This window comes from Cornus florida, unplaced genomic scaffold (assembly GCF_030987335.1).
Source record: "Cornus florida cultivar Cherokee Brave unplaced genomic scaffold, ASM3098733v1 CherokeeBrave_3.0.0_Hap2_Chr06, whole genome shotgun sequence".
NCBI classification, from domain to species: domain Eukaryota; kingdom Viridiplantae; phylum Streptophyta; class Magnoliopsida; order Cornales; family Cornaceae; genus Cornus; species Cornus florida.
The window spans coordinates 31,034,992-31,053,556 of NW_026775576.1; the positions used below are offsets into that span (position 1 = coordinate 31,034,992).

The 18,565-nt window shown below is 36.7% G+C and overlaps 2 protein-coding genes across 2 annotated transcripts; both read right to left on the reverse strand.

Annotated features, from left to right (window-relative positions):
• Positions 1-425: 425 nt before the first annotated feature.
• On the reverse strand, positions 426-15,536 carry LOC132311277 (formate--tetrahydrofolate ligase). Its single transcript, XM_059809114.1, has 5 exons — positions 15,148-15,536; positions 14,817-14,966; positions 3,102-4,277; positions 1,463-1,609; positions 426-904 (listed from the first exon to the last, which is right to left on the reverse strand). Exons 1-5 carry the CDS (start codon positions 15,307-15,309, stop codon positions 629-631), a joined length of 1,911 nt encoding a protein of 636 aa, XP_059665097.1. The 5' UTR covers positions 15,310-15,536; the 3' UTR covers positions 426-628.
• Positions 15,537-17,675: 2,139 nt separating this feature from the next.
• Positions 17,676-18,114, reverse strand: LOC132314828 (uncharacterized). Its single transcript, XM_059813633.1, has one exon. The coding sequence runs from the start codon at positions 18,016-18,018 to the stop codon at positions 17,743-17,745; it is 276 nt and encodes a 91-aa protein (XP_059669616.1). The 5' UTR covers positions 18,019-18,114; the 3' UTR covers positions 17,676-17,742.
• Positions 18,115-18,565: the final 451 nt, after the last annotated feature.

An 18,565-nucleotide genomic window follows, 5' to 3' on the forward strand; every position in this document is an offset into this window, starting at 1 on the left:
AATTATTGGATCGTTTGATAGCAAATCGAATATGAATTCGTTCACAAAAATATAGGTCATGTTAATAGCTTATCTTATTCGAATCGGATTGATTTACAGGTCTACCCTTATGCGTAGGGGAACATGTTCTAAATTTTCTACCCCCCCTACTATAACTCTACATCAAGAAAAAACTATAAACTCCACATAACATGCAAATACCTCAATGTGACCAAACTCTTTCACACTTTAAAACAAAGGTGAGGTCAGTTTCACTCCTACTTCAAGAGTAGTCACCACCAAACTTCAAAGTTTGGGATTTTTCCACATGAATTTCATTCTTTTAAGAGAATGCAAAATCAAGCTCATACCAGAACACTATCAATGGAGTTCCACAACATTCCAACCTCCATCGAAAGTGCGTAATCTAGGATAAACACAAGGAGTACCAACAAGAATGTTTATCTTTATTCGCAAGTTATATCTGTGTGAGATACAGAAAACAAGATGGCAAAGAACAGTACCAAATGTTTGAGCAACTGCAACGGGGAAGGGAGCTGAGCTCCAACTTGGACTTCGTTCGAATATTTTCCACCATATAATCAACAAGTGGGAAAGTCATCCAAACTCCATAGAGATCACATGACCCTCAAGAAAGACCAATAACCCTTCCGGTGGCCGTATCGAGATCAATATCGTAAAAGCAAGGCCTTGTAGGTAGCCCAGGCATTGTGCTCATTGCCCCAACTAAAGGATAAATGAATCCAGCTCCAATGCTTGCCCTTACATCCCTGATTGGTAAGACGAACCCAGTTGGGGCTCCCTTTTGAGAAGGATCGTGTGAAAATGAATACTGGGTTTTCGCCATGCAGATTGGCAGACCAGAAAACCCTTGCTTGCTGTACATCTCAATCTGTTTCTCAGCCTAGTCACCCAGTAAAAATGAATGCATGTCAATAGCAAGGGTAAAAAATCTACTAATAAAAATGCTAAAAAAAACATTGGAATGCCACTTTCTGGGTAACAAGCTGCTAATTCCAGCATGCTTCCGAGCAAACTATACTAAATTTTAAATAAAATTGTCAGCAAACTTTGCCCTACTAAACAATCAATTTTAATAGAACATGTAAAAATAAAAGAAAATCAAAATCGTGAAATTCATTCTTGATATCAGGACGGAAATCGATGTCAGAAAAGTTTTACATTTTTTCTAATATGATTTTACTGAACTCATCATGTAGACGAAAAATGAATTGCTAAAACTTTTTTTGTAAAAAAAAAAATTGTCAGCCAACTTTGCCCTACTAAGCAATTAATTTTAATAGAACTTGTAAAAATAAAAGAAAATCAAAATCGTGAAATTTGTTCTTGCTATCAGGACGGAAATCGATGTCTGAAAAGTTTTACAATTTTTCCGATATGATTTTACTGAACTCATCATGTAGACGAAAAATGAATTGCTAAAACATTTAAAAGAGTTCACCTGTTCGGAGTATTCAACACCACTGGCCCCGTAAGACTTCGCTATTGCTTCTATCTTCTCTTTGATGCCAATATCCAAAGGATACAAGAATTTCAATGGCTGTGTCACATTCTCACAGGCTCTTTGAACTGCAATGCCAAGGTCTACCTGAAAATCACAATACAAATTCATTAGTTAATCAAAGCTCTCTAGTGGTGGCGGGGAGATGATAGTATGTGCTACAAGCACATGCAGGGGCTATCTTTTGGAAATCTGCTACCTAAGGAGAGTTTTCCATCTTTAACAGATGCCAATAGATTAGATAAGATCCTCTGATTGAAATGACAATTTTTCTCCCCTCATCCCCAACTACAAAATAGTTCTGATGACTTCTAATCAGGATTCAGTGGTTTTTCATGATGTTCTCACTGAGACATACACCAGACAAGAAAAGGAGAAGATAACATGAAGCGGCAATGGTAACTACTGTTTTCAACTTCAGAATATTTACTGTTTTGAGTTTGAATTCAAGTAAATAACTATCTCAAGGCTCTTGATGCAAAATTTGAGAGACCAGAAAGTGGATTGCCCTTGGCCTGACCATAATAACTTCAATTGAAAGGAGATCAAATAAGATTCGAGAATGTTTTTAAATGGCTGCATTAGCAGAAGCGCTTGGATAAATTATAGGCCTGAAATAGGGGATCAGATTTTAGAGATAAGATGGGGTAACAGGTCTATGGATATTTCAGTACATTTTAACATCTTACAGAGTAAAAGCTCGTTTCTTGAAGCCAACGCCAAGTTTTTCACAAACCGAATTTAACAAAGCATGTACCAGTGAGATAAAGCCAACAACGCTAACAATGTATGGCAAAACAACCATAATGAAGTATTCATCATTTCGTCACAAACAACTCATCAAAAACTTTTTCCCAACAAGTTAGGGTCGACTAAATCAATTATGTTTCGCCATACCACTATTTACTTAGTATATTCTTAGGAATCATGTTCATCTAGATGTTCATATAAGACAGAAACTTTACAGTCAAACTAATTAACCCAGCCTCTCCTCTTCTTAAAGCTTGGAACCGGCTGTGTAAAGATAAGGCCCTAAGCACGACACAGGCAGAATTAAAATGCATTTTTTGCCTTTTGTAATGTGCGATTGTCATATTCACACCAGCAAGTTGGTGAACTGATATTTTTTAAGGGGCTCTTTATCTGTCCGTTCATTCTTGCCTCCCTGATTTTAGTAGGGAAACCTTCTCCATTGATAAATGAGGTAGAAAGAATAACACCAACAGCCAAAAACCTTACAAATATAGACTTTCCAATAATTTTCTCAAAATCTAAAGTGATTCTAATTACTAGACACCATATTTAGAGTTTAGTCAGGTTATACCCCATGAAGAGGCCATCAATTGTTGAAGTGAGTCAATTCATAGTTTTGGTAGACTTTTAATGTGATTTTAATTTCAATCTATGTTTGTCGAGAGCCAACATTCACAGCTGTTTTTCTTGTAGTTCTGTAAACTGTAAATTGGAATCCCTCAGCCCCAAAGGCAAAAACTGAAAAAGGTCAAAACAAAAACAAAAAACAAAAAACAAAAAACAAAAAAAGAAAAGAAAAGAAAAGAAAAAGGAATAAGCTACTAACCGCTCCTTTTCCACCATGGGCATGATGAGTACAAACTACAGCATCAAATGCCCCAGCAGCCATTGCTGCATTTCTGACTACATTTAGTTCAGCCTCGGAATCAGTTGAGAACATGTTCACGGCTACCACAACATTGACGCCATAAGCTTTTGTGTTTGAGATGTGCCTAGCCAGATTCACACAACCAGCTTCAACAAGAGCGACATTCTCAGTTACGTAGGCATGATCAAGAGGCTTCCCAGCTACAACTTGTGGCCCTCCGCCGTGCATTTTGAGGGCCCTTATTGTTGCCACAATAACAGCACATTGAGGGAATAGCCCACTATATCGACATTTGATATTCATAAACTTCTCAGTTCCAATATCGGCACCAAAGCCTGCTTCTGTGACCACAAAACCACCTGGTCCCACCAGCTTTAGAGCAATCTTATCAGCCACAATAGAAGAATTCCCATGAGCAATATTTGCAAAAGGACCCGCATGGACAAGAACAGGGGTTCCTTCAAGAGTCTGCATCAAAGTAGGGTTTATGGCATCTTTCATTAATACAGTTAAAGCACCTCCAATACCAAGGTCATCAGCAGTAACAGGGTCACCAGCCTTGCTATTCCCAATCACCATTTTTCCAAGCCTCTCTCTCATATCAGCCAGAGAAGTTGTCAGAGCCAAAACTGCCATTATCTCACTAGCAACAGAAATATCAAATCCAGTTTCTCTCACCATCCCTTTCTCTTCAGGGCCCTGACCAACTGTAATCTTCCTCAAGAACCGATCATTGACATCCATAACTCTTCTCCACGTGATAGAAGCAGGATCAATATCAAGCCTAGCAAACTTTTTGACTTCCTCTGCAGTAAGATCCTCAGGTTTGGTCTTGGAGATACCAAGTTTCTTCAAACGCCTAAACATTATATTGCTAAAGCTGCGGTTACCTTCTTTGTTTGGTGGACATAACCGGTTGAAAAGAGCTTTATCACTTTGGGTTGATTCATGAAAAATTCGGGTATCAATGGCAGCAGCTAAAAGGTTGTTCGCAGCTGTTATTGCATGGATATCCCCTGTTAAGTGAAGATTGAATTCATCCATTGGGATCACTTGACTGTAACCACCACCTGCAGCACCCCCTTTAATTCCAAAAGTTGGTCCTTGTGATGGTTGACGAAGGCAGGTGACAACCTAACGAGGAGGAAATAATTGATCAGTCAGAGCTATATGTGGCAGATACCATTATCAAGAAGCAACAGATGCAAATATCTTATCAGACAGTTCATTGCACAACCTAGATTCACCAAGATCATAATCGGATGTGCTAGTCATATTAAATAACTGAGCAGTTAGCATACTTAACCAGGATGCAGGAAAGGAATGTTCTTATCCTAACATACAAGCAAATAGAAATGAAGATGGCCCTCAATTTCAGAAGTTCTCAGACCAGTTAAATCTGAAAAACAAACTAAAACATATGATTAAATTGTAACTGCCCATAATCATGACATTTTCATGCTCAATATACAAATTTATATTGAGGATTTATGGGTCTACATGCAGCGCAAGGCAAGGATATTTCCAACAAGAACTAGCATGAAATGTACTAATAGTGGGACGTAATAATACAAAAATGATTCGCTTGCAAGTTGTTGGGACTTCATTGTCATTGATGAGTTCTTATGGAACAATAAGCTACTCTAACAAGCAAAGTGGAAATCTAGAACTTAATAATCCTTTGGATGTGTTGAAATATCTTTATTATTTTTATTTTTATTTTTATTTTTATTAGCTGTTTTTAGCCTTTTATTAGATGTTTTATGTAAGATCCCTATAATCATGGGATCACGTAGATAAGATCCCTGTAATTACGGGATCCCGTAGATAAGATCCCCGTAATCATGGGATCCCGTAGATTTTGGCATATTTTATGTCTTTCTTTGATTTGGTTTCCTTTCTTTGTACCCTATTCTTGTATATAAATATAGATCTTGGCTCTCAGTTTGAGTAAGCCAAAACCCAAACTTCTTCTTTTTGGTATCAGAGCAAAACAAAAACCTTCGCCTCCCCATCTTCCTCCCCAACGCCGCCACCTTCTCTCTCCCTCTCTCCATTTTCCCTCACCTCCAGTGCACCTCCATCTCTTCCCAGCCCTTGCACCGAACTCCTCGAATAACCCTCTATTTTTGACTCCTTTTTTAGGAGAATTCCCTTAGGTTTTTTTATGATCTAAGGGTGCTTCTGGTGTGTTTTTTTTTTTTTTTTGTGGGCTGCCCGTGTTTGTTCGGCAGCATATTTGGTGGAAAGCGCCGAGGCCTTATTTTTTCTCTTTCCTCCCTCTTCGACTTGTGGACCAGTCTTAGTTTGGTACTATGAGTGATTCTAGTAGCCAAAATGACAATTTATCTTCAGGCCGTGGTCACACTACCGCAATAGCCAATACTATTGGTGGGTATACTACTCCACAGATTGTTATCCCTCCTGCTTCAACTCCTCCCAGATCATCTTTTTAGGACTTCAAACAGTTACAGTCCCAGATTGGTCAGTTTCAGGAGCAGTTCGGAGCCTTATCTACTAGGGCCGGCTCTTCTACTCCCACGACTACTATAGCTACAGGTACTCCTTCTGCTTATCATGTTAAAGCGGGAAAACCTACTTGGGTTCTGGATTCCAGAGCCAATGATCACATGACTGGTGAGTTGTCATTATTTTCTACTCCCGTTACCCCTGTTAATCAGGCTGTTAGTCTAGCCGATGGGTCAACCACCATTATTCGTAGCAAAGGAAATGTTCATCTATCCCCTGATATTATTTTGCCATCTGTTCTTTTTGTTCCTAACTTTGCATTTAATCTTCTATCGGTTAGCAAGCTTGCCAAATCACTAAATTGTGCAGTGATTTTCTTTCCTCATTACTGTGTTTTAAAGGACCTGTGTTCGAAGAGGATTTTTGGCAGGGGATATGAGCACAATGGCCTCTACTACTTTGGGGATCCTCCACCGACACCCCCTCCACTTGCTTCAAGCCTCTGTTCTTCCATTTCGAGGTCTTATGATTTTTCTTTTCAGACTTTAAGTTTATGGCATGCTCGCCTTGGGCATGTAAACTTTCAGTATTTATGTCTACTTTTCCCTTCATTAAAAACGGCTTGTAAGGATAATAAGTTTCAATGTGAGATTTGTGAGCTTTCTAAATATACTAGAACCAGTTATATTTCTCATATGCATCGTGCACCTAGTATGTTTGATCTCATACATTCTGATGTGTGGGGTCTTTCTCCTATTACTGCTTTTTTGGGGCATCATTATTATGTCACATTCATTGATGATTATTCCCGTTGCACATGGGTATATTTACTTAAAAAGAAATCTGAAGTTCTTCCCTTGTTCACTCAATTCCTCCAAATGATCAAAACTCAATATAAAACTGTTGTTAGGAATATTAGGTCTGACAATGGTCGTGAATATGTTTCTAATGAGTTTCGGTCTCAACTTAACCAACAAGGTATTCTTCATCAACTTACTTGCTCATATGCCCCTGAACAGAATGGCGTTACAGAGCGTAAAAACCGCCAACTAATGTCAGTTGTTCGATGTCTTTGAAGTGGTATGAATGTGCCAAAGTTATTTTGGCATATAGCGGTTCTTACAACTACTTTTCTCATTAATCGTACCACTAGTAGAGTCTTAAATGGTAAGGCCCCCTTACAAGTGCTTCAGCCTGATATTACTCTTTTTTCCATCATGCCTCGGTTGGTTGGATGTACTTGTTTTGTTCAGAATCGTAGCCCTTCTCGTACTAAACTTGATGACAAGGCCATTAAATGTATCTTTTTAGGATACTCTTCCATGTCAAAAGGTTACCGGTGTTATGATCCAGTACACAAACACATGTATCACTCTCTTGATGTCACCTTTCATGAGCATTCCCCCTTTTATGGTTCTAACACTATCTTGCAGGAAACTTCTACTCTTGATCAAGAGGCTTCTCATCTTGCTCGTCCTTTTCTTATTTTCCAAGAAGAGTCTTCTCTTGTTGTTTCCTCACCCCCTTTGCAGGTCTATTCACGCCGCCCTCGTGCTCCGCCTCAACTGCCTTCATCTTCCTCAGACTCAGGTTCAGGTACATCTCTCTCTCCTTTACATTGCCCTGACCCAGTCCCTGTTCCCGAGTCTCGGTATCCAACTCGGGACCGCAAACCCCCTGCTAGATTTGGATTCGCTTGTAGTACTGATCATCCTATTTCGCAGTATATCTCTTATGATGGTCTTTCAGGGTCTTACCGAGCCTTTTTAGGCAAACTTGATTCCATTTCCATTCCCAGAACGTTGTCTAAGGCTCTCCGGAATCCCAATTGGATGTCTGCTATGAAGGTAGAAATGGATGCTTTGCAGTATAATGAAACATGGGAGCTTGTATCTCTCCCTCCTGGTGAAAAGACTGTTGGTTGCAAATGGGTATTCAGTGTTAAATATCTGGTTGATGGTTCTATTGATTGGTACAAAGCCAGCTTGGTGGCCAAAGGGTTTACTCAGATTCCTGGTAAAGACTTTAATGATACCTTCGCTCTTGTGGCTAAATTGACCTCAATTCGTTTGCTTGTCTCCCTTGCTGCCTCTCACAATTGGCTTCTTCATCAGCTTGACGTGAAGAATGCTTTCCTTAACGGTGATCTTCTTGAGACTATTTACATGGATCCTCCACCCGGTTTTCGGGCTGAGGGGGAGTATGCTGGAAAGGTCTGTCGATTGCGGAAGTCTTTGTATGGATTAAAACAATCTCCCAGACCTTGGTTCAGCCGCTTTAGTGATGTAATTCTATCCATGGAGTTTGTTAGATGTCATTCTGAACATACATGTTTTATCCGTCGTTCCTCCAATGGTCGATGTATCATTTTGCTTGTCTATGTTGATGATATAATCATTACTGGCAATGACATCCCTGGGATTACTCAAGTAAAGCTTCAATTGGCTAAAGCTTTTGATGTGAAATACCTTAGGCAGCTCATATTTTTTTTGGGAATTGAGGTTGCTAGATCTAAGCAAGGTATCTCCTTATCGCAAAGAAAGTATGTCTTGGATCTTCTTCGAGATACGAGCATGCTTAGGTGTAAATCTGCTTCCACTCCTATGGATCCTAATCCGAAGATCTCGACCGAGTCCGGAGAGCTCCTTTCTGATCCTTCGCAGTATCAGCACTTGGTAGGAAGATTGATTTATCTTACCAACACCCGTCCTGATTTGGCTTTTGCGGTTAGTGTTGTGAGCCAGTTTATGCATGCTCCTCGTACAGCTCATATGGATGCAGTATATCATATTCTTCGATATCATAAGTCCTATCCTGGACTTGGATTATTCTATTCTTCTAGCAAGCAAGTTGGGCTATCCTGTTTTAGTGATGCAGACTATGCTGGATCCAAGACTGACAGACGTTCCACATCTGGCTTCTGTACTTTCTATGGAGACCATCTTATATCCTGGAAAAGTAAGAAACACCCTATAGTTTCGAGATCTTCAGCAGAGGCTAAGTATCGTGCCATGGCTCAGGGTACTTGTGAGATTCTCTGGCTTCAATCTTTCTTGGAGGAGCTAGGGCTAGGTGAAAAACAGTCCTCAGACTTGTTTTGTGATAATAGGTCAGCCATCATGCTTGCTTCAGATTCTGTTCGTCACGAGAGGACTAAACATATAGAGGTGGACATTCATTTTATCAGAGAGAAAGTTCGTTCGGGAATTATCAAGCCATGCTTTGTTCGTTCCTCTAATCAGTCGGTCGATGTGTTCACCAAATCTGTTGGTCCATCTTTGCTTCATTTCTCGATTACCAAGCTGGGCTTGATTGATATCTTCACTCCAGCTTGAGAGGGAGTGTTGAAATATCTTTATTATTTTTATTTTTATTTTTATTAGTTGTTTTTAGCCTTTTATTAGATGTTTTATGTAAGATTCCTATAATCATGGGATCACGTAGATAAGATCCCTGTAATTATGGGATCCTGTAGATAAGATCCCCATAATCATGGGATTCCGTAGATTTTGGCATATTTTATGTCTTTCTTTGATTTGGTTTCCTTTCTTTATACCCTATTCTTGTATATAAATATAGATCTTGGCTCTCAGTTTGAGTAAACCAAAACCCAAAACTTCTTCTTTTGGATGAAATCAAGATTGAAGCATCTTCATGTTATAATTTCCAAAGTGTATTTTTTTCAAGGAAAATGTAGAACTTGGAAGGTAAAGATAGCTTCAAGATAAATATATAAGAGTTGAAGTTTTCTAAGTTATCACATTCCAATCAAGATATTGAATTTAATATATGCAGATCCAAATAGACAATAAACAGGAAGACACAGTAAATCAGTACACTAGTTTGGAAGAAGAAAAGAAACAGTCATTTAAATTTTGGAAATCATTATTTCGTAACTTTAGAGAAGGCGGGCCTTGGCGCAACAATAAGGTTGCTCCATTGTGACCTAGAGGTCACGGGTTCGAAACAAGGAAATAGCCTCTCCGCATATGGACATAAGGCTGCGTACATCTGTACCCTCTCCAGACCCCACAATAACGGGAGCCTCATACACTGGCTTTTCCCTTATTCTTGTGTCACCTTTTCTTGGAAAGAATTGGTAAAAGACGTACTCCAGGTCAATTCATGAATTTAAAATTTAATGAGTCATTATATACGAACTATCCAATATATGAGGATATTTGAACCTTTTTCTGTGAAACTAAGACAGATCCAGGGAGACTTCTCAACCAGATGAATGAGTAAGCCCCACAGGCGAGTGGCGACCATATATTTGTAAGATAATTTTGCAGTTGGAAAATCAACAGGCAAATGGCTCAATCACTTGCTTGGGTGGCTAGCCTTCACACATTCTTGAAGATGACGATGTTGCAGCAGTAAGTAAGACAGAGTAATTGATTGGGAGATCAAGTACCCTTGTGATCGGGAAGAGAGAGACAGACAGAGAGAGAGATAAACAAGTTTATTTTGGAACTTCAAGTACATATAGAAAGAAGGAAGAGATGGTGCAGAATAACACCAGGAATTATTAATTATCTACGAAAGCTGTTGCGGTAAAACAACAGTAAAATGATCCATGAACAGTGCTCTGACGAAGTTAAGCTCAGAATAAGCAGCCATTGCTTGGTGCAATGGTAAAATCTCAGTCAGGTGGAGAAATGTTTGTTAGAGTCTGATGACAAACACTTTGTGCAAACATTGCGAAAGTAGGCCACTTGACTGCATCCTTTCTCTTCTTGTTTAAGCATATGAACATTGCTATGACGAATATCAAACAGTCAAGTACAAAAATTACATTTTCCACCAAATTTTTTTTTTGGGGTAAGTAAGAATATATCAGAAAGCGATCAAAGAGGGGAACGCAACCCAAAAACTACACAAAGGCCAGGCCAAGAGGGACCCTAAGGGCCCAAGGAACCCAAAAAATCAACTATCTCCACTAAGGATTTACAATTTCTCCCCACAACCCAACAAAAAATAGAGCTAATAATAAGAAACTTTAAAGCCCCAATAGAAAATTCATCTCCATCAAAGAATCTTCTATTCCGTTCCCTCCAAAGGCACCACCAAACACATAAGGGCGCCACCCTCCAAAAATCACGGGTACGGGATCCCACATTACACCCTCTCCAAGAATCAATCAAGCCTCTCGAAGCTTTTTAATTCTCATAAACCGACCCTGAATTTTATTGAAATTACAAACCCATGTAACTCAACTCATTAAAGTTCTGTTCTAACTATTTGGGATCGGTTACAAGATTCTTATTTTTAGCAATTCTTCTCTTAAGTGCCATAAATTCAGTTAAACCTGATGCTATCATTCTTCTTACCATCACAATCCAGGTTAATTCTGATTACCTCTTTCCCTACCATCATCCCAATGTGGATGATGTCGCTCTTCCCTCAGCAGCACAATTAGTTATATTTATTGCACATGATCCAAGCAACTTAGTCTGTTTCTCTCATCTCCAACATGTGCTACTTCCATTGTCTTACGATGTGCTCATTTTAATTTTACATTTTCTTGTCTCTACCACCCTATCTATCCCAACATCCTATTTCAAGCATGTTTATTTTATGACTATATTTTCTAATCACTAAATTGTCTAGTAGAGAATGGTCTAACATAAGTTTCCTATCAACTATTGGTGTACCTTAATCACATAATACATGAAAAAAACTCCTCCACTCAGTCCAACTTAATACTAAGAGCAACATTATCTCCAAGCTCTTCCTCTCTAAAAATAATGAAGCCAGCCTAATTAAATTATTAACTCTTTTGTTTCTCTAGACCTTTGATCTTCACTACGTCCCCATTTCTTACATAATTTTTCTAAAATTACAATTCACGTGTTCAAATTTTGTCAAATTTATCTTAAACCATTTTGATTCAAAAGCTTCTTTCAAAACCTCAAATTTAGCATTTAAACATGAAAATTCCACAATTGATATGCTCTGATACCAATTGTGAAACCTGTGGATCATTGCCCAATGTTTTGATACGTGTTACTTAGATCTAGAGGGTTTGATTAGGCCTCATTTTTATTTTATTTTTTTCTAAAGGTAAAGCAAACACACACCATTTTGCCCACACCCGGGCTCAAATCCCTTTCCTCCTCTTTGAGGATGGGGAGGTTATACCATTGGGCTAGAGGCCCTTTGGTATCACATGTCTCAATTGCAACCACATAAACTTATATAAAGCAATAAACAAAATAAAGCAGAGCCCCAAGTTTTTTTTATGTGAAAACCCTATATAGGAAAAAACCTTGAGACCTAGTCCAAGCAGATTAAAATCTACTACACAAGAAAGAGGTTACATCTACGTTATCAGAATCACCCCAGAATAACCTAGTCCCTCCCAACTCAGACTTACGCAAGATCTCTCTAGAACCATCCAACTGCTGATCCATCGATAGACTCTTTCCTCACACAACCTGCTTCTCCATAAACTTCTGATCGCCACAACTAGTGACGTCCATTCATCTTCTTCTTTATGATCTACTTGGTTAATGCTATGTCTGGTAGTTTCAATTTAGCTCCTTGCTTTGATTCTCTCAATCATATGTAGCATGGAAAAATATGAAGAACCCTAAATTGATTCTCAAAATTTTCTCTCTTCAAAACATATAAATTTCCACAATAATATGTAAAGAGTTGAAAGTCCCTATGAGAGATATCATAGAGTAACTATAACCCCATATTACAGACGATATAGGAAACCCATGTAGTATGGTTAGTAAAATCCTTTTGAAAGTCCAATCTGACAGAGTTTTCAACAATAAAATTCTGCAAGATTTCCTTAATGAAATCTTACTTATAAAAATAAAATAAAAAATCATCCTCAAGATTCGATTGATGTGAGCCTTTGACTGATTACAGTCTGCACTAGCTTTGATCGATTGAGGTATTCTGGTATTAAAAAACATTTTTCCCAGGAACCATCTATCTATCCAGCAATCAGTTGAGGGATATTGGAGTTCCCCCAATCGATCGACCTTCATTGATGGATACTGTTTTTTGAGAAATCCAACTTCAAAAACCATTGAGAAAACTTTGATTCAAAATCCCAATTTAAAAAAATAAATAAATAAAAAAATAAAATTCAACGAATTTAAGATAAAAAATAGGTCAAGTATGGTCTCTATGATTTCTAGATATGTAATTGAGTCTTGAGAAAATTGCACCATGTTCTTAGCTGATCTTCATATCCATCATCTTATGGTTATGGACGAACGACTTATGACACTTTGGCACACACTATAACCTAAGTTTTTAATAGGAATTTGCTAGTACATAGACTCATATTCTCATAATCCAAATAAAACATGATGTGTTTTCATCAATTGAAATAATTTTCAGTAAAGAGCACAGAACATTCTGAATGTATACTAGTCACGAAAAAAAAAAAAAAAAAAAAAAAAAAAAAAAAAAAAAAAAAACAGAACATTCTGAATGTATAGAGTAAATTTATTCAACTAAGGGGAAAAGATATGTTTTAATGTTGATCAATTAATGTAAGCCTATATTAATTGGAAACTCACTTTTCAAACATTGAGCAACTTCTGAATTCAGCCTTTTTTTAGCACAAATTTTCCAATAAGTGAAAAATGTCTAAATAAGATATTTCGGATTTTCTTTTTTAAAATTGACTTTTCAGTTCACATTGAAAAACATATCTGAACCCTTCTTACTTCCCAAACAAATCCTCCTACATCTATATATAAATGCTGGTTTATCAATAATATGGAAGAAAAGCACTTCAAATTGTTGATTAATCCCCCCAGCTGGTTTAGAACCAATAGTTCATTATCTAGTGGATCTTTCCATTAAAGGTTATCCTCTTTTTTTTTCAGAAGGTATACTATCTTTTTATTTTTTTGGGTGTGCTGTAATGGGCTTCATTAAAGGTTATCCTTCTTTGGCTTTAAGTGTGAGGGTTTGAAATCTGAAATGGGATCTCTTTCTTCTTTACGTTGGAGTCTAAAGTGGATCTCCATCACCCAAGGAAATGCAGGAAGATATTAGATGATGGCTTATCCATGAATTTATTAAAATGGAAGTTCCTTGGGGTAATTAAAAGTTACAACTTCTTTGTGTTTACAACTTAATTTGGACTTGTTCTATTATTTATGATGATATTGCACAATTGTTAAGGATTAAAAGGGCATTCATATAAGAGCACATCACAGTCATCACTTCCTCCAAGAGAATGAGTAACTCAGTATCATAATCAAATCCAATTTTTTCCAGGACCTTGAAATCCAATAAGATATCGAAAAGGCCAAGAAATCCAATTGGTTTTGTGACCTAGAGAAGAGCCCCACCTAGAAGTTGAGGTACAAGAAGAGAATTGTTGTGTAAATGTCAAGATTTAAGCATTGTCCAAAAGATACAACGATATGAGAGATTGACATCTAAAAGAAAAAGGTACCACTCAAGCAATTGGGAAGCAACAGTACCGACAACACAATTCAGAAAAACCCATGGTCTACATAGATGTTTAGCCTTGTTAGTTATATAAATTATATTTAACAATGCAATTCAAACAAATAAACAGAATATGACTGGTTTCATACTTCACTAAAATGTTTTCATTTCTTTGTCAAGAGAAACCAAAATCAATAAACCCATCTAGAGACCAGTGTGCTTGCTCAGGGAAAACCTATATAAACGGACATTTTCCCTAAAGGCTAATGTGATAAAGTTTACTCATAAAGCATCCCATGCTTAAATGGAATTAAGAAAGTCTTCTCACTCTCTTTGAAATTCACCTTTTATTCAATTGGATGATTCTGTACATTTCCCAAAACTTCACTCTGTTTCAAAACACCTTTTTCAGCTGTCTTCATATGCAATCGAATACCTTTGCCCTCTATGTTAAATATAACACCAAAACTTTTATTCAATATCATATATTCGCAAATATCAAGAGATTTGATATTTAATTTTTTTTTCCCCTCTTATATTCATATAAATACAAACACTCCTTGGAACAATACTGAAATTAAATTGAAACCCATTTAAGTTTCAGAATATGTCAGACGGTAGGTGAGAGGAGGGAAAGAAAGTTAGTGATGATAATCAAGAACAACTGAGCTACAGGAAAATAGGGAATAAAACTCAGCATTAAGCAAATCGAAATTTACATAAAATACAAAAAGAAAACATGAAAATAACACAGATATATATATATATATTTACCTTTTTATCAAGAAAAGCTCCCAAAGCTTGACAGAGTCCAACAGTGGTGGTTGACTTTCCTTCCCCGAGAGGTGTTGGACTAATCCCTCCAACCACCACATAGTACCCATCTCCACTTCCTTGAAGTTCATCTACTACTGACAACATCACCTTCAATACCCATAAGCCACGATTTAAAAATTCAATTATAAACCACCATAAAGATAAACAAAAATAAAACCATAAGCACAAACACATATATATATCCTTTGGCCTACAATACCCAGATACCCAAAAATGAAATTAACCATATACATACATATACATACATATATATATATATATATATCACCTTGGCTTTGTATTTGCCATATAGATCGTAGTGGTTGGGGCTGAGATTGACTTCTTTGGCAATCTCAGAGATGTGGAAAGGTTCAATAGAGTTGGCAATATCAATGTCTGCTGGGACTGGTGAGGCCACCTGTAATTTCCTCGGAGTCTTGGATGAACTCATTTTTGTGCTACAGTGGAAAAATTTTCTGGGTATTGAATTTGTAGATCTATCAATGAAATGTGTCTCCAAATAAAAGTTGCTGAGAAATAGATTGAAAAAACATCGGATAATGGATATGGAGGAGTGCTATCTTGGGGAGGTGGAAACAGAGATGATGTTAGGCCCAAAATTTTGAGTCCGGAAATGTCGGCCTTCGGTCCAAGCTGAGAGGCCGTAGTTAAAAAATTCTAGCAGTGGTCAACAAGCAAAACTTCACAAAAATCCATGTCCATCCAAAAATCGCTCCCCAATTAGTAATACACACACACACAGACGCCGTGTTACTCTGTTGTAGAAAAATAACAAAGTACAATTTTTGGCCTCTAATGAGTTATTCTGTAGTAGAAAAATAAGTAGTAGTTCAATTTTTGGACTAACTTATATAAATAAAGTTGAATGATAATACTCCCCACTCGTATAAATGAAGTGGAATTAATCTGAAGAGTAAGACATAACAATGGAGCACGTTTGTTTTTATTTTTATAAGAGCAAAAGAGCATATGCACTATACAATCATTAGGATCATCACCGCGACAAAAGTCAGCTCATATATTCACTCAACCACTTGAGCATTCTCACATCAACTCAACATTGTTATTCCTGAACTGCATCTTCTCAGACCTCCTGAACCAGACTTCATTGATAGGATTGTTTAGAATTAGGATTGCAAATGAATCGAATTGTTCATGAACAATTCAGATAATATGACTTTACTTTTTTACCATAAGTTTTGAAATACTATAAAAATTAAGGTGATTAGGGCTCTTCGTAACTTATTTCATTCAGGGTACCTCCTTTTTAACTTAAATCACACAAATATTGTTTTAATTCATAAAATTGCTTCACCTACATGGATCTCACATTATCGCCCTATTGCCCTATGTAATGTTGCTTACAAAATTATTTCCAAAGTTTTGACTAAACAATTGAAGGAAATCATTGATTATCTCATCAATGAATCCCTGAGTGCCTTTGTTGCATGTAGACATATATGGAAAACAATGTGGTCACTCAAGAAATTCTTCATTACCTAAAGAATAAAAAGAGGGGGAAAGTAGCATTCTTGGCCCTTGAGCTAGGTATGAGCCAAGCTTACGACGGCATTAAGTGGCCATTCTTGCTCCAAATATTACAAAAATTGGGTTTTCATGCTCAGTGGATCAAATTGATATCCACCTGCATCTAGAAAAATCATCCCCCAAAATCACAATGGATTAGCTCAAAAGGTGCACTTGAGGTTATTGTGTTTGTGGCAAATGGCAATCTGGTTTGCACGTGGGCATATATCACAATGACAATTAGGATTAGAAATAATATTATCAACTATGGTGGATAAAAAATTCAAACGTTTTATTGAAATGTGACCTAATCGCCAATGCCAAGTATCAAAGACAACCACGTTATTTTGACTAGATAGGGGCTCAAAATAATACAGCCCTTCACACTCTTTAGCCACTCCAATTGTCATCTCCATTGAAAGGTCATGTAATTAGAAGGCAAGAATCATGAGAAAAAATAATTGAACAAGGCAAAGATGAGGTAAGTTTGCTGACTAAAATGAGGTTGAAGCAAAATGATGGAATGCCCTATACAATGGTCGCTCCTCTATATATATATATACACGCATTTTTGTTTTAGTATGTGTAATTTTTTAATTTTTTATAAAATTCCCTCCTAAAATTATCTGTTTCTAACCTTTCAAAAAAAAAAAAATTAAAAATTTATGTTTCTAAATTTGTCCTTTGGACCCAATGTTACTCTTCTAAATTTTTATATGAGCGTGTTATATATTCCTTAGCGGTATATGCAATTTTTTAAAATTTTACAAAATGTCCTTATAAAATTCTTCATTTTTAAAACTCTCTCCATGAAATTCTCCATTTTTAAAAATCTCTCTAATTCTTTCTGTTTCAATTTTTTTACTGTTTTGCTTTTTCAATTTTCTTTGATCCATTCAAATATATATATATATATATATATATATATATATATATATATATATATATATCGCATTCATTTTCTTCAGTAAAACCCTAATTTTTCTCTTCAAGTTCTTTCATTTTTTATATTTTCCTTTTTTTTTCCTTCTTCTTCTTATTATTTTTTTTTATTGCACTTCTATATGATGTATATGCAATAACATTTTTCTTTATTCTTATTCTTTTTTCTATTGTTATTTAAATTCCATTGCAATTCTAAGAACTTATTAGCATTCATATTTACATTTTCTAAATTTTTTTACTATATGTTTTCTATAATAATAACAGATATATAGTAAATGAATCTTGAGTAGTGAAATTTTATTTGTTAATTTGCTATGTTGAATATAAAATAAAAGAATACAGAGTAATATTTCTGAATACAATAAGCATAATACACAATAGGATCTGCAATCTACATACAATCCTCGGTGGTGTGGAACTTCTGGGTTGGTGATTGTAAACTCCGCGATGAAGGCAATGCCTCACCGCTCTGTGGGATGTCGGAGATTGCAGCCAAAATCCGGCAAATGCTACCATAACGAGCAGGTTTGAAACTAAGCGATCTCTTCTTCTTCTTCTTCGAGAAAATGTCCGATGAATTGGAGAGGATTAAATAAACCAGAGCTTGAACAAGCACAAAAACAACTACCTTCATAGCCGTATCTTCCATTGACATCTCCAATGCCATTCCTTCTGGGCAAATTGAAGCAATGCCAAGTGCAGGACTTGTGACATGCACAGGGGTAATGTGAAATGTATACAAGAAATGCTTAGGAGACCTATATGTATATATATTATATATACACACATAATACACACATATGCATGCGTTAGAGGTCGGCTAATAAAGCCGCCTGTGACTTGCAGACGTACTTGTCCAAGAAGTAGTTATTTGATGACCATACACGTGAATTAGTTGAGATTGAAAATGCCTTTTAGGCTAGCCTACCAAAACCAGAAGGACCTGTAATTGTCTTGGTCGTTTACTTATATAAAATTAGGACAAACATAAAATATAAGCAAAGCACGTAGATATGATTAATGAGAGGATCACAAATAGAGCCTTTTAAGTTTTAACTTCATATTTTCTTATTTTTATCGGACAAGAAATACATTCGCACACCCACTGTACCTGCGGAACTAGAAACCCTCCAACTCATGAAGATATCAAAATAACAATAGTAATCAAACTGAGTGGACGGCTGAGATCAATTCATTCTTATGCTACATGGTTG

Excerpts from the sequence above, each read along its gene's own strand:
- LOC132314828 (XM_059813633.1), bottom strand. The coding sequence starts at position 18,018 with ATGGCATTGGAGATGTCAATGGAAGATACGGCTATGAAGGTAGTTGTT.
- LOC132311277 (XM_059809114.1), bottom strand. The coding sequence starts at position 15,309 with ATGAGTTCATCCAAGACTCCGAGGAAATTACAGGTGGCCTCACCAGTC. Across the intron at positions 1,610-3,101 it reads CCCATGGTGGAAAAGGAGCG|GTAGACCTTGGCATTGCAGT; the intron begins GTTAGTAGCTTA and ends TGTGATTTTCAG. Across the intron at positions 905-1,462 it reads GTGTTGAATACTCCGAACAG|GCTGAGAAACAGATTGAGAT; the intron begins GTGAACTCTTTT and ends CTGGGTGACTAG.